The sequence below is a fragment of the Artibeus jamaicensis genome, unplaced genomic scaffold, assembly GCF_021234435.1.
Source record: "Artibeus jamaicensis isolate MK-2021 breed Jamaican fruit bat unplaced genomic scaffold, CSHL_Jam_final contig_3290, whole genome shotgun sequence".
Lineage (NCBI taxonomy): Eukaryota > Metazoa > Chordata > Mammalia > Chiroptera > Phyllostomidae > Artibeus > Artibeus jamaicensis.
In genome coordinates this window covers 170,253-194,412 of record NW_026521779.1, presented here as the reverse complement: position 1 = coordinate 194,412, position 24,160 = coordinate 170,253, and the positions used below count along the sequence as shown (strand labels likewise).

General features: G+C 39.5%; 1 protein-coding gene across 1 annotated transcript in view; it reads right to left on the bottom strand.

Moving 5' to 3' along the window:
• ADGRE3 (adhesion G protein-coupled receptor E3) overlaps positions 1-24,160 on the bottom strand; it is a 66,305-nt gene that overhangs the window by 17,917 nt on the left and 24,228 nt on the right. The window contains exons 6-8 of the mRNA XM_037145846.2: positions 16,719-16,902; positions 14,425-14,544; positions 7,648-7,835 (exon numbers count right to left, since the gene is read on the bottom strand). Coding sequence (XP_037001741.2) covers positions 7,648-7,835; positions 14,425-14,544; positions 16,719-16,902 — 492 coding nt within the window. The remainder of the gene's footprint in view (positions 1-7,647; positions 7,836-14,424; positions 14,545-16,718; positions 16,903-24,160) is intronic.

The window sequence follows — 24,160 nt, the reverse complement described above, 5'->3', positions numbered from 1 at the left end:
GCATGCAAATGTGTGACCATGGTCAGTCCTCAGTGGGTCCGCCTCCTTGTGCCCTCAGTGGGTCCACCTGCTGCTACTCCACACCTGGGATCTGCCCACAGCTGCCTGCGCATGCCCGGGTCATGCGCCCAGGTCGGTTCCGTGGATCTTTCCTGCCCTACCCTGCTCTGCTGCTGGCTCTGCCCCTCTTACAGGTTTGGCTGAAGGGTTTGTTGTTGTCAGACTTCTGTGTAGTTCAATTTTCTGTGGTTTGGCTGCGTTTTTGTTGCTAAAACTTTGTTGTTTTTAAACTTGGTTGTGCGAGAAGGCACAGTGTGTCCACCTATGCCTCCATCTTGGCGGAAGTCCTCTAATTTACTATCCTTCATGTCACTTGTGTGCCTTTAGCAAACTACTCAAAGTTCTATATTCCCTATTTGTTATCCAGATCACATTTGTGGTAACAGATCACATAGATTCTGTCATGCCATTGTTGCTCTGATATTATTGTAACTAATAGCTTTTCCATACAATTGTAAATACTTCACATCACCCTTCCTGGATCAGAGCCCACTTCACAGTTTCCTGAACTCTATTACTGTAGTGGTTAACTCTATTCTCTCACATACTACTCCTATTTACTATCCTTTACTCTCACTTTACCTCAGAATCTGACCTTCCACAACCTCACTGCTTTCTAAATCCAACTCACAATCCTTTCCTCCCCAACATGAGTCTTATCTTCTTTCCATCCTTTCTTAAAAGTGGCTAGTTGGGTTGAATATCACAGTTAACACTATACATAGCCAAAGGATCTTCTATCTCTTCTCTACTGGCTGCAACTGTAAATATCATAGAATACTCTCCTGCTGTCATCAATCATTTTGCCTTCTCCTCCAACTGATCACAAAAAGAGAGTAAGTGAAAGTGGTGAACACCAGGATACCCACTGGAAGAGGAAACCCAACAACAAAGGAACCACCAACAGACAACAACAGAAGAAGGTGAAGGAGGGAGTAGAAACCACACAAACCTCAATCCAAGATCTATCTGGAAATAAAACTAAATAGTGAAAAAATCTACCCAGTGCAAATAACTGAAGAGAATCAGTTATTCTGATTCTCAGAGAATCAGAGCAAAAGAGAATCCTCAGAACCTTGTACATATGAAAGAGCTAGCTTCAACACAACCTGCCCTGACCAGACAACAAATTGAAACAGGTGGTGGACATAGGGACCATTAGTTAACCAGCTGGTAAGAAGAACCCACAAAAGAAAGACCCCAAAACAACCAAAACCCAAAGACAAACACAGAGCCAACATAAAGGACAGCCCAAGACAGGTGAGTTTGGGAGATCAAGGAAACTACACCACTGAATCTCACAGGTATTATACCACAGAAGTTCACACCATAAACCCAGGAAGCCAGAACAAATCAATTTAAGAAGCTGAGGCTGACAAGAAGAGTCTCAAAAACAATGGGAAGACAAAGAAACAATCCCCAAATGAAAGGAAAGAAGGAAGAATGCTAGATGAAATAGATGCAAGTCAGCCATCAGATATTGAATTCAAAGCACTGGTATCAGGAAGTTCAAACAGCTCACAATGAGCTACCAGAAAGTACAGGGGAACTACTATGAAATCACTGAAAACTATATCAACATGAAAAAGGAAATAGAAACTATTAACAAGGGCCAAGAGAAAGTGAAGAATACAATTTCTGAACTGAAAAAATACAGTGGAAGGAATTAAATGCAGGATTGATAAAGCAGAAGATTGGATCAGCGAGTTGAAGGACAAAGTAGAAAAAACACCCAGAAAGAGCAAGAAAAGGAAAAGAGGCTTAGAAAGAATGAAGAAAGATTAAGAGAAATGCAAGACAATATGAAACGTAATAATGTCCAGATAATTGGGATACCAGAAGGAGAAGAAGAAGAGCAAGGGGTAGAAAATGTATTTGAAAGAGTAATGGTAGAAAGCTTCCCTAATTTGATGAGAGTAAAAGTCACACAAATCCAGGAATCACACAGACTCCCAATCAAGAGGAACCCAAAGAGACCCACTTCAAGACACATCATCATTAAAATGACAAAATTCCAAGCCAAAGAGAGAATCTTAAAGGCAGCAAAGGAGAAAAAGGAAGTAACATACAAGAGAACCCCAATAAGGTTAGCTACTGACTTCTCAATGGAAACACTCCAAGCAAGAAGAGAATGGCAAGAAATATTCCAAGTAATGAGAACCAGAGGCCTGCAACTAAGGCTATTTTACCCAGCAAGGCTCTCAATCAAGATAGAAGGCCAAATAAAAAGCTTCCAAAACAAAAGATGTCTAAAAGAACACCAAAACAGCTCTGCAAGACATGCTAAAAGGACTGCTTTAAGGAAAGGAAAGAAAAGAGAGAGACAGAGAGAAACACAGGTACAGAAATGGCAATGAATAAGTACCTATCAATAATAACCTTAAATGTAAATGGATTAAATGCTCCAATCAAAATACATAGAATAGCTGAATGGATAAGAAAGCATGACCCACACATATGCTGCCTACAAGAGACCCACCTCAGGACAAAAGACCTACACAGACTGAAAGTGCAGGGCTGAAAACAATTTTTCTAAGCAAATGGACAGGAAAAAAATGGGGTAGCAATATTCATATCAGACAAAATAGACTAAAAAAAAAAGGGTCATAAAGAGAGACCCAGAAGGTCACTTCATCATACTCAAGGGAAGAATCCACCAAGAAGACATAAACATTGTAAATATATATGTACCCAGTGTAGGAGCACCCAAATACATAAAAAAAAATTTTAGAGGACTTCGAGAAAGATATCGACAGCAACAAAATTATAGTTGGGGATTTTAACATCCCACTGTCAAAAATGAACAGATCTTCCAAACAAAATATCAACAAAGATATTGTGGCATTGAACAACGTCCTAGATGAAATGAACTTAACTGATATATATATAGAACCCTTAATTGATATACATAGAACCCAAAGAAGCTAAATACACATTCTTTTCAAAAGCACATGGAACATTTTCAAAGATAGGCCACATGATAAGACACAAAACAAACCTCAACAAATTCAAGAAAATTGAAATCATACGAAGCATTTTCTCTGACCACAGGGAGTGAAACTAGAAACCAACCCCAAGGGAAAAAACCCAAAACACAATTATGGAGATTGAATAGCATGTTATTAAACAATGAATGGGTCAAGAATGAAATTAGGGAAGAAATCAAAAAGTTTCTGGAGAGAAATGAAAATGAACTCACAACAACTCAAAACTTATGGGACACAGCAAAGGCAGTCCTGAGAGGGAAGTTCATAGCAATACAGGCCTACCTAAAAAAGATAGAAACATTTCAAACAAACAACTTAACCCTACGCCTGCAAGAACTCGAGGAATAACAACAAAGATAGCCCAGAGCAAGTAGAAGGAAGGAAATAATCAAGATCAGAGCAGAATTAAATGACATAGAGACTAAAAGCACAATTAAAAGAATCAATGAGTCTGGGAGCTGGTTTCTTGAAAAGATAAACAAAATAGACAAGTCTTTAAGCAGGCTCATCAAGAAAAAAGAGAGAGGACCCAAATAAACACAATCAGAAATGAAAGAGTAGAGATTACAACTGACACTCCAGAGATACAAAGGATTGCAAGAAATTACTATGAAGAAATGTATGCCAAGAAATTTGAAAACCTAGGTGAAATGGACAAATTTCTATAAAAAGATAATTTTCCAAAACTCAATGAAGAAGAAGCAGAAAGCCTGAACAGACCAATAACAGCAGATGAAATTGAAGCAGTAATCAAAGATATTGCGAGTCACAAAAGCCCTGGACTAGATGGTTTCACAGGAGAATTCTACAAAGCATTAAAGGAAGAGCTAACCCCTATACTTCACAGACTATTCAAAAAAATCCAAAATGATGGAAGACTCCCAAACTCTTTTTATGAAGACAGCATCATCTTAATCCCAAAACCAGATAAAGACACAACAAAGAAAGAAAACTTCAGGCCAATATCGCTGATGTACATAAATGCTAAAATCCTCAAAAAAATATTGGCAAATCGCATCCAACAATATATCAATAAGATCATACACCATGAACAAGTGGGATTCATCCCAGGGATGCAAGGATGGTTCAATATTCGCAAATCAGTAAATGTAATACATCACATAAAACAAAAGCAAAGACAAAAATCATATGATCAAATCAATAGATGTGGAAAAAGTATTTGATGAGGTACAGCACCCTTTATGATAAAAACACTTAGCAAAGTGGGAATAGAGGGAGCATTCCTCAATATAATAAAGGCCATATATGGGAGACCTAAAGCCAACATCATACTCAATGGGCAAAAACTAAAATCCTTTCCACTAAGATCAGAAAAAAGACAAGGTTGTCCACTTTCACCACTTCTATTCAATATAGCATTGGAAGTTTTAGCCACAGTGATCAGACAAGAAAATAAAATAAAAGGCATCCAAATCAGAAAGGAGGAAACAAAACTGTCACTGTTTGCAGATGACATGATAGTGTGCATGGAAAATCCTATAGACTCCACCCAAAAACTACTTGACTTAATAAATGTATTTGGCAAAAACAGTTGAATACAAAGTCAATATTCAGAAATCAAAGACATCAATGAAACAGAAGAAGGAGAAATCAAGAAAATAATCCCATTCGATATAGCAAAAAGAAAAATAAAATATCTGGGAATAAATCTAACCAAGGAGGTAAAAGACCTGTGTGTAGAAAATTACACAACACTGAAGAAAGAAATCAAGGAAGACACAAACAAATGAAAACATTATAGGTGTTCATGGATTGGAAGAATTAACATCATCAAAATGTCCATACTACTCAAAGCAATGTACAGATTCAATGCAATACCTATTAAAGTACCAATGGCATATTTCACAGACATAGAACAAACCCTTCAAAAATTTATATGGAACCATAAATGACCCTGAATAGCAGCTGCAATTTTGAGAAAGAAGAGCAAAGTAGGAGGGATCACAATACCCGATACCAAATTTATTACAAGGCCACTGTAATCAAAACAGCCTGGTAGTGGCATAAAAATAGGCACAAAGACCAATGAACAGAACAGAGAGCCTGGAAATAAACCCAAGTCTCTACAGTCAATTAATATTTGATAAAGGGGGCAGCAACATGAAATGGACTAATAATAGCCTCTTCAACAAATGGTGTTGGGAGTACTTGACAGCTATGTGCAAAAAAATGAAATTCAAGCACCAACTTACACGATACACCAAAATTAATTGAAGGTGGATAAAAGACAAATGTAAGACATGATACCATTAAAGTCCTAGAGGAGAACATAGGCAGGAAAATCTTAGATATTTCATGCAGCAACATTTTCACTGATATGTCCCTTAGAACAAGGGACATAAAGGAAAGAATAAACAAATAGGATCTCATTAAAATGAAAAGATCTACATGGCTAAAGAAAACTATTAAAATAAAAAGACATTTGTGTCTTTTTATTTGGGAAAACATTTGCCAGTGATACCTCAGACAAAGGTTTAATCTCCAAAATATACAAAGAACTTACACAACTCACTGTAAGAAGATGAACAACCCAATTATAAAATGGGTAAAGAACTTGAACAGATACTTTTCCAAAGAGGGCATACAGAGAATCCAGAGACACATGAAAAGATGCTCAATATCGCTAGCTATCAGAGAGATGCAAATTAAAACCACAATGCAATACTACTTCACACTTGTCAGAATGGCCAACATAAATAAAGCAACAAACATCAAGTGTTGGAGAGGTTGTGGAGAAAAGGGGACCCTAATTCATTGTTGGTGAAATTGCAGACTGGTACAACCACTATGGATAACAGTATGAAATTTTCTAAGAAAACTAAAAATGGATCTGCCTTTTGACCCAGCAATTTTACTGCTGGGATGATATCCTAAACCCTGAAACACCAATCCAAAAAGACTTATGCATTCCAATGTTCATAGCAGCACAATTTACAATAGCCAAGTGCTGGAAGCAACCTAGGTGCCCATCAGTAAATGAATGGACCCAAAAACTATGGTACATTTACAGAATGGAATTCTACGCAGCAGAAAAAAAGAAGGAGCTCCTATCCTTTGCAACAGCATGTATGGAACTGGAAAGCATCATGTTAAGTGAAATAAGCTAGGGGTGAAAGACAAATGCTATATGATCTCACCTTTAACAGGAACCTAAACAACAAAACAAACAAGCAAGCAAAATATAACCAAAGATACTGAAATACAGAAGAGGCTGACAGGGACCAGGGGGGAGAGGGGAGGGAATTTCAGGGGAAGAAGAGTTTACAGAAACAAGTATAAAGTACACATGGACAAAAACTAAGGGGGGTGGAAATGGGAGGAAGGTGGGTAGTATTGGGGGGGGGTTGGCTGGAATGGGAGTAAAACGCAGAAAACTGTACTTGAACAACAATTTAAATAAGTAAGTAAGTAAGTAAGTAAATAACAACCCCCCCAAATAAAAATAAAGAAAGTCTTTAAATAATAATTAAAAAACCCCATAATTATCTAGAGTGGTGCTACAGGTCCCTTTCTCTTAATATGCTAACATAAATCAATAGATAAAATTATTAGAGAGATAGTTTGAATGCTTTTTTCTTATTACGTTTTTGAAGTATAGAAATATTAAACCTTCACAATACTAAGCCTTTGAAATATCAAACCAGACCCACCACATTTTAATTAACGAATGAACGAATTAATTATTTTCAAGAACAAAAAAAGGGAATTTTATTGAAGATTTTTTGTGGAACATTGAGTTAAGTGGTTAACATCACAAAGCAAATTGCAAACCACTGATTTTCTATGAATAAAATTATTTTCTTATAAGGTCCCAATTATTTCTGAAAGTTCCCCTTAATTTTTCACTCTATTCTAATCTTTTCTCTGCCCACACTCTCTCAACTGTACATCTCCATTGCCTGTCCACCATTTCTTTTGTTGTATAGAGCAATTTTTCTTGCTCTTGGCACCTCTAATGTACATACTGATCAGGAGTTAGCAGGCTATGGTACCCCCATCACCAAGTGAGACTCACCATCCCTCACTGTGTTCACCACTTTATCTTTCTTCTTTATCCCATCCTTTCTCTTTACTTGTTATTTCTGTGTTCAGTCATCATCACCCAGTTCTTTTACCTTCCTTTCATAGGAGAATCTGTGCCACTTGGGACCACAGGTGTTATCGAGTTGACCATTGACAAGCCATGGTGGCAAATGAAGGGGAAGTGAAAGAAAGTGACCCATTTCCCACCACTGCTTCCCCTTTCAACTGCTGCTCCTTCACCCTCCTCCCTGTCCTTCATTTGATGAATAGAAACAGTTTCTGTTATAAACAAATTATTCACTAAGGGGATGTGGTGAGAGATTGGGGAACCAAGCTTTAGTATGGTCTGGATGATAAACACCAAAAACAAAGTTCCTGCCTTCAAGGATCAACCAATATAGTGAGACACACACCATTTTAAATGCCTAATAGCTACAGGTAGCTCCTGGCTGCCAGATGGGACAGTGTAGGTCCAGAACCAGACTGGGAGGCTATGCAAATTGTTCCATCTACATCTGTGAAACCCAAGCAAGCTCAAATTACAGGCTTGACCCACCTTCTTTACGTGATGAAAACTCAGAATCACGGTCTTGGAGAGAGATATATTCCTTTTGGGTCCAATAGCAACGCTTACTATGTGGGAGTTCAGGTACAGTTGATCTTTCTCAGTCATCTCGCCAAAAAAAGTTGCATTTATGATATTTCCAAGAGAAGAGTAAGAAATAAAGGCAGCTGCACTGGGACCTGAGGACACAGAAAAACAAAGTGTCACCATTCTGCCCCTTTTCCTTCTCCACATGCATCATGTTCCCATGGTGGCCACACCCATGCTCAGGTGTGTCTAGTAAGTTCACTCTTCCTCCTATGCTTTTCCTCCCCAAATCCAACTCATCCTCAAGACCTAGCTCCGTCCCAGCCTCTAGCTCAGAAAGTGTTACCATGCTCCTTTCTCTGAACTTTTATTTCAGATGTAGCTGGCATGCTGATGAGAATTCAACTGTCCACTAATTATTTTGTTTTTCCAAAAGACACTAAATTTCTTGAGTGGCTGTGCAGGAGACTTCATTTGGAAATCGCAGAGCTCCCAGCATAATGCCAAACACCTTCTTTATTTCCTAAAATTTTTTAACTTATATTTTAAACACCCAGAGAAGTATATCTGACATCTACACCCAGATCAAACATATCATTTTGCTATATTGGCTTCAGAATTAATTTTTTAAAAGAAATAAAAAATGTTTTAGATATGCTTAAAGCTCCCACTATTTCACTTTTTACTTCCTTCTCTAGAAATAACTGTGGACTTGAAGTGGACATGCAGTTTTTCCATAAATACTTTGTAATTTGACTATATGGCATGTTTCCATAACAATACATAGTCCTGTTTTCTGTGTTTACAAATTTGCATAAACAGTGTCACACTTGGAATACCCTTTTGCAATGCTCTTTTGTCACTCCAGTTAATATTTTCAAAATTTTGTGTTATCAATACATGTATAGTTGGTTTTTATTTCAGTTTCTGTAGAGTGTCACATTATTTGATATACTATAATTTATTTGTTGTGAAAATAAATACATTTTGATAAAAAAGAGAAAAAAAATGAAATAAAATTCATATAATATTTCACCATTTTGAGATAATCACTGTCGGAATTCTGTTTTTTTTTTCCCCAGGCATAGATATGTGTATCTAAATACACTTGCATGTCTAAGGTAGCCGATGGAGAGCTGAGTATTGAGAATTATCTGATTCTGTAGGAGTGTTGCACTTTTATATTGCCAAACAATTTCACAACTCTGTAGGTACAGAAGATAACGTGTAGAAAGTCGATAGTAGCACAAATAGTTTTTTGTTTTTTACAGATACGTGTGCATTTTGTCTTGTTGAGATTCAGTTGCTTTGTGCCCTATGGAAAATATAACCTCAAACATTACATTGTACCACCCTAGAGGATGTAAATCAGTTTTTGCATCTGTTAGCATGTTGACTGCAGTATTCGTGACTGTCTGGTAGATGAGTGTGTTTGTGTGTTTATTGCCATTGAATGTTTGTCTTAACATTTTGTTGGTTTCTTCCTTAATTTATAAATGTCTTTGATGTGCATTCATTTACATTTGTCTCATAGTCATTATTTACCTCTTAAAAATGATGTATATATGTAGACATATATGCAGACACATATGTATGTACACACATAGGTACACACATGTTCACATACATGAGGGTTGAAATAAGTTGAGATATTCAGGGGAGGATTCTCACATTCTGAATCTGACTTTGTATTTGTGGCTCTGAAGCTGGTTTGTTTTGTATTGAATAAGATAAAATTTGGGGGATTAGAAAAACTGAAAAAACAAAAGAGGTTAAGCTACATCGTTTACATTGGAAAAGATCTACCTTTAGAAGAAAACTATATGAAAGGTGGCAGGAGGGGCAAAGAAGAGGTAGATGGAACTTTGAAGGAGGAAGAGAGGGGGTTGGGTCAGTAGTAAAGAAGCATTTTAGGAGGTTAACTAAGTCTTGTGTGATGTCGTTTCGCTTCCTCTGCAGTCCCTTGAAGAGACTTCAACAAAGATAAACTTATTTTTCAAGGCTTTTTGATTTGGTTTTACATATCTTTAGATGAAATATAATGTTGATGGTCATCTCAAGGAAATCCCATTTATAGTTGGGTTATGTGTATCTCTGTGTACATAAATATCGATAATTTCATTTCTATATGTTCTATATATATGTAAACCATCTAGAAATAAATAACATATATGGAAACCATCAGGTTATCTATCTATCTATCTATCTATCTATCTATCTATCTATCTATCTATCCATTCATCTATTTATTCAACCGTTTTAAAAAATAGAATGCCTACTACATTCTAGATACTTATTTCACTATTCCAGGGATGACAGGGAACAAAGTAAACTGAGTTTCTGCTCTTATGACTCTTAAATTCTGGTGCAGGAGACAGAAAAAAACACAAACAAATAAGTAGCCATATATATCAAAGAATGATCAGTTCTATGGAGAAAATTGAGTCAGGTAGGTGGACAGAGAGAGAGGCTATGGTATTTTAGAGAGTTTTCAGATAGCAGAGTGAAGAACGGTGGGGCCATGTGAATATATGAGGGAAGGGGCAGCAGGGGAAAAACCCTGGAGCCAAGGATGTACGTGGCTTGTTCAGGAAACAGCAAGGAGGTGACAGGTAGATCCTGCAGAGCTTTATGGGCTTTGGGGGAGAGGACTTGTCTCTTTATTTCAAGTTAGTAGAAAGCCATTGAAGGGTTTTAGGTAAAGGATTACCATAATTTGGCATTCTTTAATAGTCTAATATATATTTATGTCATACATTTAGATATGACATGTAATGTATATAATATATTTATAATTTTATCATTTATTAGTGAGATGTACATATCTACCAATTGGATATTGTTATGGGCTGAATTGTGTCCCCCCACCCTCCTAAATTCATATATTTAAGTCTTAAACCCCAGTACTTCTGAATGTGATTCTATTTGAAGATAGAGCCTTTAAAGAAGTGACTAAGTTAAAATAAGGCTGTTAGGGTGGGTTCTCACCTAATCTGACTGGTGTCTTTATAGGAGGAGAAAATTAGGATACACAGAAATACACCAGGGATGTGTGTGTATAGAGAAAAGACCATGTGAAAACACAATGACAAGGCACCCATTTGTAAGCCAAAAAGAGAGGCCTCAGAACCAACCCTGCCAACACCATGACCTTGAACTTCCAGTCTCTAGAACTGTGAAACAATAAATTTCTCTTGTTTAAGCCACCTACTCTGGTATTATGCTATGACAGCTGTAGCAAAGTAACACAGATTATCTATCTTCTATCTATCTACCTGTCTGTCTATTTATCTATTCATCTAGTTGGTAATATTATGAACATATTTCCATGTCAGTAAGTTTTCACTATTCTTTGTGGCTGCTGAGCATTTCACATAGCAAAGAGGCCATATATAGCGAGTAGTTAAGAGTCTAGGGGCAAGAGCTGGAGTTCTGGGTTTCAGCTTTGCCACTTAGCTGTGCAGTTTCTCTAATCAGTCCCCTCTGGCCTCGCTCCACGGGTCAGAAGAGCCACTTCTGTTTCTCTAAGTTAATGGCAATTTCTGTTGTCAGAATGAAACACTGGTAGGTGGCTGAAAAACCAGCAGGTGGTATGTCTGCTTGTTTTTATGCTTAGAAATTATTTATTTTTAAGCTGAAATATTCTGCCATAACAGCAAATCATAAGCAGGAAAGAGGAAAGGGGCTATAGAGGTTTCTAAGGTTGGTCTCCCTGGCCTCCTGGGTTTGGTCTGTGAGATGGTTTGTTGGCGATGGGGATGGTGGTGGTGGTGGTGGAGGGAGAGGGTGTGTCACATCTCCAATTACCTACATAGTCCCAGTTCTCACCTGGTGTAATTTAATAGCTCTCGCTTTCAATCTTAAAATGGTCTCTGGAGATAAGTTCCAAGGTAGCTGTAGACTAGCAGTTCTCAATTGAGGATGATTCTGCCCTGTCAGGGGACACCAGGCAATGCCTGGAGGCATTTTTGATTGTCACAACTTGGGGATTGCAGAGCCTGAGGACAGAGAAATGTCCTTCTGTGAGCTTGTCATATACCCACCAAAGGATTCTTTTCTCTCATTAGTAATTTAAGGCTTCAGCCTAAATGTGGATTTAATTCGATGAGCACTTGTTATTATTCTCCATGTGTGATGCCTATAGGGAAAAAAATTGGCGTTCCTGACCTGAAAGAAATCAGATTGCAGTGGAGGAGACAGGATGATAAGGCAGGTTCAGGATGCTGGGGGTGGCACAGAGGAGGGAGGGCCTGACTTGGGTGCTGTGAGGGAAGTGGGCAGTCCTGTGAGGAATCACAGATGAGGTGAAAGTTGAGCTGTGTTAAAAGAAGAGTCAAAGTTCACCCAGCGAAGTGATGTTGGCATTCCTGGCAGAGAAACAGCTAATGCAAATGCTCAGAGGTGAGATACAGGGTCCATTAGGGTGTGATAAATAGTCTGCTGCTGGGCATGGCTATGCCAGGTACTCCTCAGAGAACACGGAATCACACTGTGATGTCTGTAATTTAATTAAACAATTCAGCTCAGATAGTTGTTAGAGGCTGAGCTGTGTCCTCCTGAATCCATATGTTGAAATCCTGGCCCCCAGCACCCTGACATGTGACCAAGGAGCAAACTGGGCTGAAGATGTAATTTGTTTAGTCTGCACTGTGAAGTCTTGCACACTCTACAAATTGTGAGTTACGGACAAACATGATGACAATATAATTGTGAAATTTTGTGGTTGGAAGTTGGCTTTCCTCCTCTGCCTGGACCCTTCTCAAACGAAGGCAGATTCAAGTTCTCAATCTTCTTGAGGAAGGGGGGAAAGTGACAGAAAATAATTGTCTCATGAAGTTTTCTCAGATTAGAAAGTGGTTTGCTGGCTGTGTTTTACTGTCTTTCCTTTGAGATTGTTGGTGAATAGTTACAGACAACTGTACCCATGTTTACATGATTAGATTTCAGGACCCTATTTATCATGCTATAGAGATGTAAAGTCCAACACAGGTAATATAGTCAATAATATTGTAATATGTGTGGTCATGTGGATACTAGACTTATAGGGGGGAATCACTGTAAGTTATATAAGTGTCTAACCACTATGTTGTACACCTAAAACTAATATAATCCTGAATGTCAATTGTAATTAAAAGAGGAAAAAAAGAAAAAAGTGACTAGACAATGTGACACAAGTAAAGCTAAATTCGTTTCTTGTTTCTTCCTTAAATAAAATCAGAGAGGCTGGTAATACTGGGACAGTGATAGTAAAAATCTGCTCTTTGTGTGCAGGCTGTAGCAGGGGCCCTCTGCTTTCTTTACATGCTGATGGATTCTACCTCGAGCAGCTGAGACTCCGCCTGGAAGCTTTCCCCAAGTGAATGTTTGACCTACACCCAGGGCAGACTGGAAGGCTCTGGAAGGCTCTGAGCCCACCCAGATGGGCCCTCACCTGGTGGTGAAAATCAGAGCAGGTGGATACATGACCCAGTTCCCTCTCCTCAAGTGGGCTAACACAGTAGGATTGAGCCCTGGTTACCACTGGCAGTAAAACATCCTCACTTCCTCTTTTCCCAGCTGGGGTGGTTAATTTTATGTGTCACTGTGGCAAGGCCGTGGCATGCAGATATTTTGTCAAACACCAATCTGGATGTTACTGTGAAGGTATTTTTTAGGTGAGATTAACATTTATTTACTTGCATCTTTTTAAAAAATTATTTTTTGCTTGAATTTTATAGTGATAGCTTATTTATTTTATTTTTAAATTAAATTTATTGGGGTAACATTGGTTATTAATAAGATTATATAGGTTTCAAGTGTACATTTCTATGGTACATGAGTACATTGCATTGTGTGCCCACCACCCAAAGTCAAATCACCTTCCATCACCATATATTTGACCCCCTTTACTTTTTACTACCTTCTTCCCTTCCCTCTGGTAACCACCATACTGTTGTCTGTGTCCATGATTTTCAGTTTTATGTCCCACATATGAATGAAATCATATGGTTCTTAGCTTTTTCTGACTGACTTATTTTGCTTAGCATGCTATTTTCAAGCTCCATCCATGGATAACAAAGATGTGGTACACACATACAATGGAATACTACTCAGCCATTTGCAGCAGTGTGGATGGGCCTTGAGAAGAACATTTAAAATAGTTACACTTTGAGTAAAGCAGCTCATTCTCCATCATCTGGGTGGGTCTCATCCAATCGGATAAAGTTCTTAATCAAGAGACTGACCTCCCGTGAGGAAGAGGAAATCCTGTCTCCAGACAGTCTATGGACTTGAGCTACGTACTCAGCTCTTCCCTGGCTATATTTTAGACTTGCCAGCCACCACCATCCTATGAGCCAATTCCTTGAAACCTGTCTCTGTCTCTCTCCACACACACATTTGATAGGTTGTGTTTCTTCCAAGGAACCCTGATGCGCTTACTGCTGCTTCCTGGGATCACCTCCTGAACAAACTCCTTACACTGGACCCCTACAATTGTCCTAGAAACTGCTTTGGGTGAACCCAAGTGAGACACAAACAGAACAGCACCCAAATTTCAAAGAAGTCTCTTCCATGCTGAAGAATAGAAAGCTTCCTCTCTGGGAAGATGTCTTTTTTTTTCTTTTTAAGGAAAAGTCTCAAATGACACAATCTTAGGGTAACAAACCTATCTGGTGGGAGCCTATTGGGAAGTTTCTTCATGACTCACGCAGTGATGCTGCTGTGTGTCTTAGGGATTCTGAATGCAGCCACCACATGTACCTTGTATGTTTCCCTGGATGATGTCATTGCAATCGATGTCCAGTGAGTTCATTTGCACATTGAAGTTGAAGATCTTTCTCTCCTTGGAGCAATTGTCTGTAACAACTTGACTTTCAATAGCTGGTGAGAAAAGCATTGGACAAGTTTACTGTTATTATAACCTTTAAAAATGTGCACAGCAACATGAATGGGCTGTGTTTACTGGATGTGTAGGTGGTGCCAGGCACTGGCTAAGAGCTTTATACCTTGTCATCTTCTGGCAGCCTCATATAACCCCATGAGGGGCCATTATTCAGATGAGGAAACTGTAGTTCAGAAATTAAGGGTCCTTATAAGTCATGGAAGAATTGCAATGAAGAAACAAGCTCATGAAAATATTTAGCTTAAAAAGATGACTGGCTGCACGAGTTGGAAATTGGTGCTAGATGCAGCAGGGTGTTAATTATGTCCCCTTTTGTATATGTTTAAAAGCTAAACAAGGCAAGTAACAGAATAACAAAGAATGATATGATTATAGGGATATAAAAAAGAATGCTACTTAAATAAAATTTTATTAATAACATATGGAAAATAAAATAATCATAATCATAGTTATAAGACCTGGATCTAAGTACATTATAGGCACTACTAATATCCCATTTTATAGATGAGGGGACCGAAGCCAAGTGAGGTAAGGGCACTAGTTACTGATCAGCCAATTAGAACCTGGCAAAATCAGGAAAGGTGAGCGTTACCTGTAATTTAGAAAATAGTTTAATTTAGAATGCAAGTGTCCAGATTCCAGTTTTTCAAGATGGTTAGGCACTAGGTTTAATTTTTTGAATTCATTTTTATTATTATTACTTTTATAGAGCATATTTTATCAGCCAGGTTGGTAAAAACAAGAATAGTTAGGCATACACCAATCCTTTGGTTTCCTCGAGCTGAATAAAAGCACAGCAAACATTTCTGGAGGCCAAAATAGTGATATGTATCAAAAGTCCGAAATGTTTTTTCTTCTTGGTCTAACAACTCCTTCTTTATGAACTTATCCTAAGAAAACACCTAACAAATACACACAGATAATGTTTAGTGGTCTTTATCACAGGGTTGTTTGGCAAAAACCCACATTTTCCCAGGACAGGAAAATAAATTATGCACTTGCTCTCATACAATGCAAGCCTAAGCCTATAAGTCACTTGAAGACAATAATGTAGGTAATGACGCTAAACACAGTTTACATGGAGAGATGTTAGTGAGATGAGGAGTGATGAAGCAGGGTGTGCAGTGGCATGTAAAAGGTCACATACACAACAAACATGTGTCTCTTCATCAAGCAGGTGCCTCACTAGGCACAGGACTGGAAGACAGGGTTGTGGGCTGATTGGGCTGGTCTGAATACAGTTTCATTGATGTTTTTCCTAATTAAAAATTTAATACTTGGTTTTGCTATGGTATTTTATTTGTTTTTTAAAATAAAAATTGTGTATTTAAGGTGTACAATATGATTTTACATGTGTATACCTAATGAAATGATGACCACAGTCAAGCTAACTAATGTCACCTCACATGGTCATGTGACATGTATGACAAGTGCAATAAAAGGATTTTCATCTTTTAAAAATTCTCACTGGAGGACATGTTCATTGATTTTAGAGGAGAGAAAGAGGGAGAGAGAGGGAGAGACATCGAAGTGAGAAACATTGATTGATTGATTGCTTCCTGAATGCGTCCTGACCAGTACTGAACCCAAAACCCAGGTGTGTTTCCTGACCAAAATTGAACCCATAACACTTTGGTATATGAGATGACATCCCAGTCAGGTGAGCCATCTGGCTGGGGCAAAAGGATTTTCATTTTTAAAATATGTAGTAAGATGTTTCTTCTGACATGTGCCATTAGATTATGCAGGCACTAGATTTAAAAACTATTTTTAAGCCCAAATTCCAGGCTCACTGGGATTGGAAACTATGGATAATCTTTAAAAAATTTTTTTTTAAAAAACAGCTCTCTGGAGGCGTAATTGATTGTACATCAACATGTAGAATTGATGAGTCTGATTGGTGTATTCACCTGTCCAACCATCACAACAATCAAGGTACCGAGCATTTCCATGACCCCCAAGTTTCCAAAGTTTTCACACTTCTACCCACCTCTCCCTGTCGCTATAGAATAGTTTGCATTTTCTTGCATTTTATATAAATAGACCCATGCAGTGTATTTACATATTTTTCCAATTGCTTAATCCAGAACCCAGCTAGTAATCAGCACACCCACCCCAGCCCTGTGAGTATCAGGCTTTATTGTCTCCTTACCCACAGCACCGCTTTGAGCTTTCTGGGTTTTTTGGCCTGGGGCTTTCAGGGCAACTTTTAGAACAGTTGATTCCACCATCTGCAGAATAGATGTGACATTGGATGCAGCTTCTCTCTTTTCTTTCATTCCCCACAGAGTCTTGTTGGTGAGCAGTGACTCCAGATCTTCAACAACACGTTGTAGCTTTAGAGATATTAATCATCATCATCATAATTATCATCATCTGCTCTTACAGGTCCCCACAATCCCAGGAACAGTAGAAAGCACAAGAAAGCAGGCTCTGAAGCCAGAGAACCTGGTTCGAATCCTGACTCCACATTCATTGGTTGTGTGACTTTGGGACACTCAATCACTCTGTACCTTAGTTTCCCTACCTTATGAGGGAATGGTAAAAGGACCCAATAAGGTTTTTGGTAAGATTAAATGACTTAAGAGATGCTGCATGTCTATGCCTGGTAAATATGGGATAAGGGTTAATTATTGCTAACATCTTTTACCAATGGCAAAGGGTAAAACTTTACCCACGGCAAAGTTTGCTAGAAATAGACCAGTAGTTCTCAACCTGGGCAATTTTGACCCCCCAATGGGGACATTTGGTAAAGTCTGGAGACATTTACGATCATCACCCCTGAGGGGTGCTTGTGGTATCCAGTAGGTGGAGGCCAGAGATGTTGTTCCACATTCTCTAATGCACGGGACAATTCCACAGCAAAGAATGGCCCAGTCTTGAGTGTTGTAGCATCGTAATACTGTACAAAGAGAAACTCTGAGGTAGACATAGCTCAGAAGGCACTATAATTTGCCTTTTGACTTTTATTTTTTACAATTAAGTTTATTGGGGTGATACTGGTAGGTGAAATTTTATGTTTCAAGTGTACAATTCTGTGATACCTCATCTGTATATTGCATTGTGTGCCCACCCCTCACAGTCAAATCTCCTTCCATCATGATAATACTCAACTTCCTCTACTCTTTATTACCCCATCACCCTGCTAATTAGCCTTTTTAATTTTTTTTAATGTTTTAAGTATACTTTATTGATTATACTGTTACAGTTGTCCCACTTTCTCCCCTTTATCCCCCTCCACCCTTCACACCCCTCCCTCCAACATTCCTCCCACTTAGTTCATGTCTATGGGTCATACATATAAGTTCTTCAGCTTCTCCATTTCCTATATTATTCTTAACCTCCTGCTGTCTATTTTGTACCTACCATTTATGCTACTTATTTCCTGTACCTTTTGACCCATTCTCCCCACTGATAACCCTCCATGAGATCTCCATTTCTGTGATTCTGTTCCTGTTCTAGTTGTTTCTTTAGTTTGTTTTCATTTTTGTTTTTCAGATTCAGTTGTTGATAGTTGTGAGTTTATTGTTATTTTACTGTCCACAGTTTTTACCTTTTCCTTAGGTAAGTCGCTTTAATATTTCATATAGTAAGGGCTTCATTCTTTTTTTAAAATTAATTTTATTGATTATACCATTACAGTTGCTCTATTCCACCCTTCATTCCCCTCCACCCTGCACCCCCAGCCTCCACCACTCCCCCCTTTAGTTTATGACCACATGTCTCAAGTTCTTTAGATTCTATATTTCCCATATTCTTGCCCTCCCCTATCTATTTTCTACATACCATCTATGCTACTTATTTTCTGTACCTTCTCCCTCCTTCTCCTCCTCCCATTGCCCTGTTGCTAACCCTCCATGAGATCTTCATTTCTATGTTTCAGCTCCTGATCTAGCTGTCCTCTTAGTTTGCTTTTGTTTTAGGTGTGGTTGTTAATAACTGTGCGTTTGCTGTTCTTTCCCTGTTCATGTTTTTTATCTTCTTTTTCTTAGATAAGTCCCTTTAACATTTTATATAATAAGGGCTTGGTAATGAGGAACTCTTTGAATTTGATCTTATCTGAGAAGCACTTTATCTGTTCTTCCATTCTAAATGAAAGCTTTGCTGGATAGAGCAATCTTGGATGTAGGTCTTTGGATTTCATGACTTGGAATACTTCTTTCCAGCCCCTTCTTGCCTGTAAGATCTCTTTTGAGAAATCAGCTGACAGTCTGATGGGAACTCCTTTGTAGGTGACTGTCCCCTTATCTCTTGCTGCTTCTAGGATTGTCTCCTTCATTTTCATCTTGGCTAATGTAATTATGACGTGCCTTGGTGTGTTCCTTCTTGGGTCCAACTTCTTTGGGACTCTCTGAGCTTCCTGGATTTCCTGGAAGTCTATTTCTTTTGCCAGATTGGGGAAATTCTCCTTTATTATTTGTTCAAATAATTTTTCCACTTGTTGTTCTTCCTCTTCTCCGTCTGGTACCCCTATAATTTGGATGTTGGAGCATTTAAAGATGTCCTGGAGGTTCCTAAGCCTCTCCTTATTTTTTTGAATTCTTGTTTCTTCATTCTTTTCTGTTTGATAATTTTTTTCTTCCTTCTGGTCCACTCAATTGATTTGAGTCCCAGTTTCCTTTCCATCACTATTGGTTCCCTGTGCATTTTTCTTCATTTCGCTTAGTTTAGCCTTCATATATTCCTCTGATTTGTGACTAAAATCAACCAGTTCTGTGAGCATCCCGATCACCAGTGTTTTGAACTGTGCATCTGAAAGTTTGGCTATTTCTTGGTCGCTTAGAGTTATGGGCTCTGGGGCTTTGAATTCTTCTTGAGCCATGTTTTGGTCTGTTCTTGCCTGTTAAGTATGAGGGGCGGAGCCTTAGGTGTTCATCAGGGCTGGGCCGCCTGGGTTGCTGGGTTGTGGGGGTGGGGTCAGAAAGGGAGCAATAGCGGTCCCCTCCACTGCTTCCTGCCTTTGGGGCCTGCATGGTCTGTCTCCGTGGTCTGTCTCACTGCTTGTTCCTTTGTGTGGTTTATCTGTGTGTGAATGTGTGACCGTGGTCAACCAGCCAGCTGCCTTGTGCCCTCCCTGGGTCTGCCCGTCACAAACCCACACCTGGGATCTGCCAGTCGCCACCCTTGTGCCTGGGTTTGTCCAGCAGAGTTTTCCTGCGCCACCCCGCTCCTGGAGCCAGTCACTGGCTCTGCCCCTCTTACCGGTCTGGCTGAAGGGTTCGTTGTTGGACTTCGGTATAGTTCAGTTTTCTGTGTTTTGGCTGCGGTTTTTGTTACTAAAATTTTGTTGTTTTTAAACTTGGTTGTGCGAGAAGGTACAGTGTTTTCACCTATACCTCCATCTTGGTGGAAGTCCTAATTAGCCTTTTAAAAACAAGACATTTGCCTATGAAGGATAGCAAAGAGATGGACCAGTGAATGGAGAAGAATAGGGGCCAAGGGGAAGCTCTAAAAATTGAAACATGAAAAGAGGACTTCTGGGCATGGACAATGGGGGTTGATTGACTATGGAGGTGGGGGGATGGGGCAGGGGAGAGTAATGGGGGAACAGCAATAAAAAAAGTGAGACATAATTGAGTTAAAAGACTATTTTTATGCTGATCCCCAAATCCTTGTAGTCAAGTGAGGTCCTTGGACCAGAAGCATTAATCTCACCTGGGAGCATAACAGAAATGCAGATTGTTGGTGTACTAAATCCCCATCTGCACTTTAACAAGCTCCCCAGGGGATTTGTGCATCTTTCCAAGTATTAGACATAAAGTCTCATCAGGATAAGGACTTTGTTTTGTTCACAGCTGTTTATCAGCACCTAAAATAGTCCTTGGCAAATAGTAGGTGCTCAATAAGTATTTATGTACTGAGTGAATGAATGGTCTGAAGAGGAAAATGCTATCATGCTAAAGAACTTGAAGCAGAGTGATACTTAAGAGTGAGAGAAACATTTAGAACTGGGGCTCTCATAAGCCTTTTTTTAAAAAATAAAATATTTTATTTATTTATTCTTAGATCAAGAGTAAGGGAAGGAGAAAGAGAGGGAGAAAAACATCAATATGTAACTGCCTCTCAGTTGCCCCCTACTGGGGACCTGGCCCACACCCCGGGAATGTGCCCTGACTAGGAATTGAATCCTCATCCATTTGGTTTGCAAGCTGGCACTCAATCCACTGAGCCAGACCAGCCAGGTCATAAACCTTCTTAATGTCTTGTTCTTTCAGTCTGAGTCTTCATGGAAATGCTGAGCTGCTCCCCCTCTCTGCCTGATACAGAAGACCTCTCTCTCTCTCCTTGAAATGACAGCTGAAATCTTCTTGGTTTAAACCTGTTTGTAACAGAGTAGGCACCAAAGTTTTGGCCCTTCAGAATTGTCATTGTAGTATCTGACCCAGCACGATGACTTTGCACCTACCTTTTCCTGGCCAAGCTTTTTTTTAAAATTGAGGTGAAATACACACAAATTAAATCCACCCTTTTAAAGTATACAATTCAGTGGCAACTTAGTTCACTCACCATGTTGTGCAACCATCACCTCCATCTAGTTCCAAAACATTTTCATCATCCTGAAATATCTGCTTTCTATTTCTGTGGATTTGTTTATTCTAGACATTTTATAAAAATGGAATCATACGTTATATGAACTTTTGTGCTTTGTTTCTTTCAGCATGTTTTCAAGTTTCACCCACATTATAACATGTGTTAGAACTTCATTCCTTTTTATGGCTGAATAACATTCCACTGAGTGACATTTGTTTATCCATTCTTCTGTTGGGGACATTTGGGTTGTTTCCACCTCTTGGCCATTGTGAGTAGTTCTGCTGTGAACATGGATGTGCAAATTCATACTCGAATTCCTACTTTCAATTCTCTTGGGTGCAGTCATAGCAGTGGAGTTGCTGGGGGCACATGGTAATTCTACATTTAGCTTTTTGAGGAACCTGGCAATAAATTTTATATGAAATGTTACTTTTAATTACATGATTATTTATGACTTCAATGAACATTCATTGAACTTCTAATGAGGGCATGGTCTTATTCCTGTCCTCAAGAATCTCACAGTCTCTGGGGTGAGAACCCCTTGTGTCAGTGTTGGTCTGTTGGAAGTGACATGCATGATGTGGATGGAATGTGTCCCCTGGACCACTCACTGTGCTGAGTGCTCCACACAATGTGATTTTATCTAAACTTCCCATCTATCCAAGGAGGTGGGCGCCATTGTTACCCTCATTGTACAGATGTGTAAATCAACTCTTGGAGAGTGTGATGGCTCACTTTATGTGTCAGCTTGACTCAGTCAAGGGCCATGGGGTGCACAGATATTTGGTGAAGCATATTCTAGTTGTTTCTGGATGAAGTTAACAATCAAATGGGTAGACTGAGTAGAGTGGATGGCCCTCCCTCGGATGGGTAGGCCTCATCCAGTCAGGTGGGGGCCTGAATAGAACAGGGAATCTCCTCTTGCCTGACCCCCCTTCCCAACTGCCTTGGGTTAAAACATTGGTTTTTGTTTTTGTTCTATCTTCAGGCTCAAATGGAAACATCCATCAACTTTCCCTATATTTCAAGCCTTCAGGCCTTCCCATTTCCATGTCCCATCTTAGGATGGGACTATACAATCCATCTGTTCTCCTGGGTCCCCAGTTTGCCAACCGCAGATCTTGGGACCTATCAGCCTCCATAATCACATGAGCCAACTTCTTATAATAAATCTGTTTATATTTATATCTCGTATTGCTTCTGTTTCTGTGAAGAACTCTAACATGGAGAAGTTGTGTCTTTTGCTTATGTCACTTGTCACTGTGGCGCTAGGATTTGAACCCCTGCCTAACCTTCTAACCACCATAGCCTCCCACCATAAGAATGTGAGGAAGGGGATGTTAACTCAAATGGAGGTTGTTTAGGGAGGCTGACCAGTAGAATGTGACACCTAAATTGAGTCTTGAGCAAAGAAAAGTGGCAGGGAGCCAACCAGGTTACAAACTGGGGAAAGCAGTTTCAGGTAGAGAGGACAGCATGTACCTGGAGGCCTGAAGGTGGGCAAGGTGTGAATTGTCCCTCTGCAGTAGAAAGAGAAGAGGCAGAAACAAGCCCATTCTACTCAACTAGACATTCTCACAGATGTAGAAAATTTAGGTAGTAATCATTAAAATTTGGAGTTGGTCTATAGACTCTAAATGATTACGACCTAACAGGTACTTTCTTGGTATCTCTCTCTCTTTTAGCTGTTCTGCAATATCCATTTCCCCATATTCCTCTCAGTAATTGAAGGAATTCCTCAACTTTTATCTGGGCCATGTTGCCCAGATAAAAGACCATATTGCAGGACTTCTGGCCAAGATGGAGGCATAAGTGAAAACTCTGTACCTCCTTGTATAACCAAATTTAAGGACAACAAAGATTGAGAAACAAAAACACAACCAAAACAGACAGAAAAGTGAACTGTACAGAAGTCCCACAAACCATTTGTCCAGACTTGTAAGAGGGGTGGAGTCGGCGGCTGGTGGAGAAGGGGTTGCGGCAGAAAAAAGTGGTGGCTGCCTGACTGACCCACTCACGCAGGTGATGGTTGGCAGATCTCAGGCTTGGGGTGGAAACGGGCAGACCCAGTGAGGGTGCAAGGTGGCTGGCTGACTGTGGTCACACATTCACTCGCAGATAAACCAGGTGAAAAAACAGACAGTGAGACAGACCACACAACCCAGGGCCCCAGCACCAAGAAATGAAGCCTAAAAGCACCAATTAGAAAAACTTTCGGGGGTTGAGGTGCTGGGAGAGGTGCTCGGTCTCACAGGAGAGTTTTGTTGGAGATACCCACAGGGTCCTAGGATGAACACAAGCCCACCCACCCAGAACCAGCACCAGAAGGGCCCAATTTGCTTGCGGGAAGCAGCAGAGGGGACCAAAATATGAGAGAGCAGAACAAATGCCATTGCTCCCTCTCTGACCCCGCCCCCAGTCAACAACCCAGCCACTGGGTTGAACCACCCAGTGAACACCTAAGCTTTTGCCCCTCATATGTAACAGGGCAAACAGACCAAAACTTTATGGCTCAAGCAGAAGACTAACTCAAAGCCCCAGAGCCAATACTTCTAAGTGACCAAGAGATAGCCAACCTATCAGATGCACAGTTCAAAACACTGGTGATCAGGATGCTCACAGAACTGGTTGATTTTAGTCACAAATTAGATGAAAAAATGAAGGCTACACTAAGCGAAATGAAGAAAAATGCACAGGGAACCAATAGTGATGGAAAGGAAACTGGGACTCAAATCAATGGAGTGGACCAGAAGGAAGAAAAAAATTATCAAACAGAAAAGAATGAAGAAACAAGAATTCAAAAAAATAAGGAGAGGCTTAGGAACCTCCAGGACATCTTTAAATGCTCCAACATCCAAATTATAGGGGTACCAGAAGGAGAAGAGGAAGAACAACAAGTGGAAAAATTATTTGAACAAATAATAAAGGAGAATTTCCCCAATCTGGCAAAAGAAATAGACTTCCAGGAAATCCAGGAAGCTCAGAGAGTCCCAAAGAAGTTGGACCCAAGAAGGAACACACCAAGGCACATCATAATTACATTAGCCAAGATGAAAATGAAGG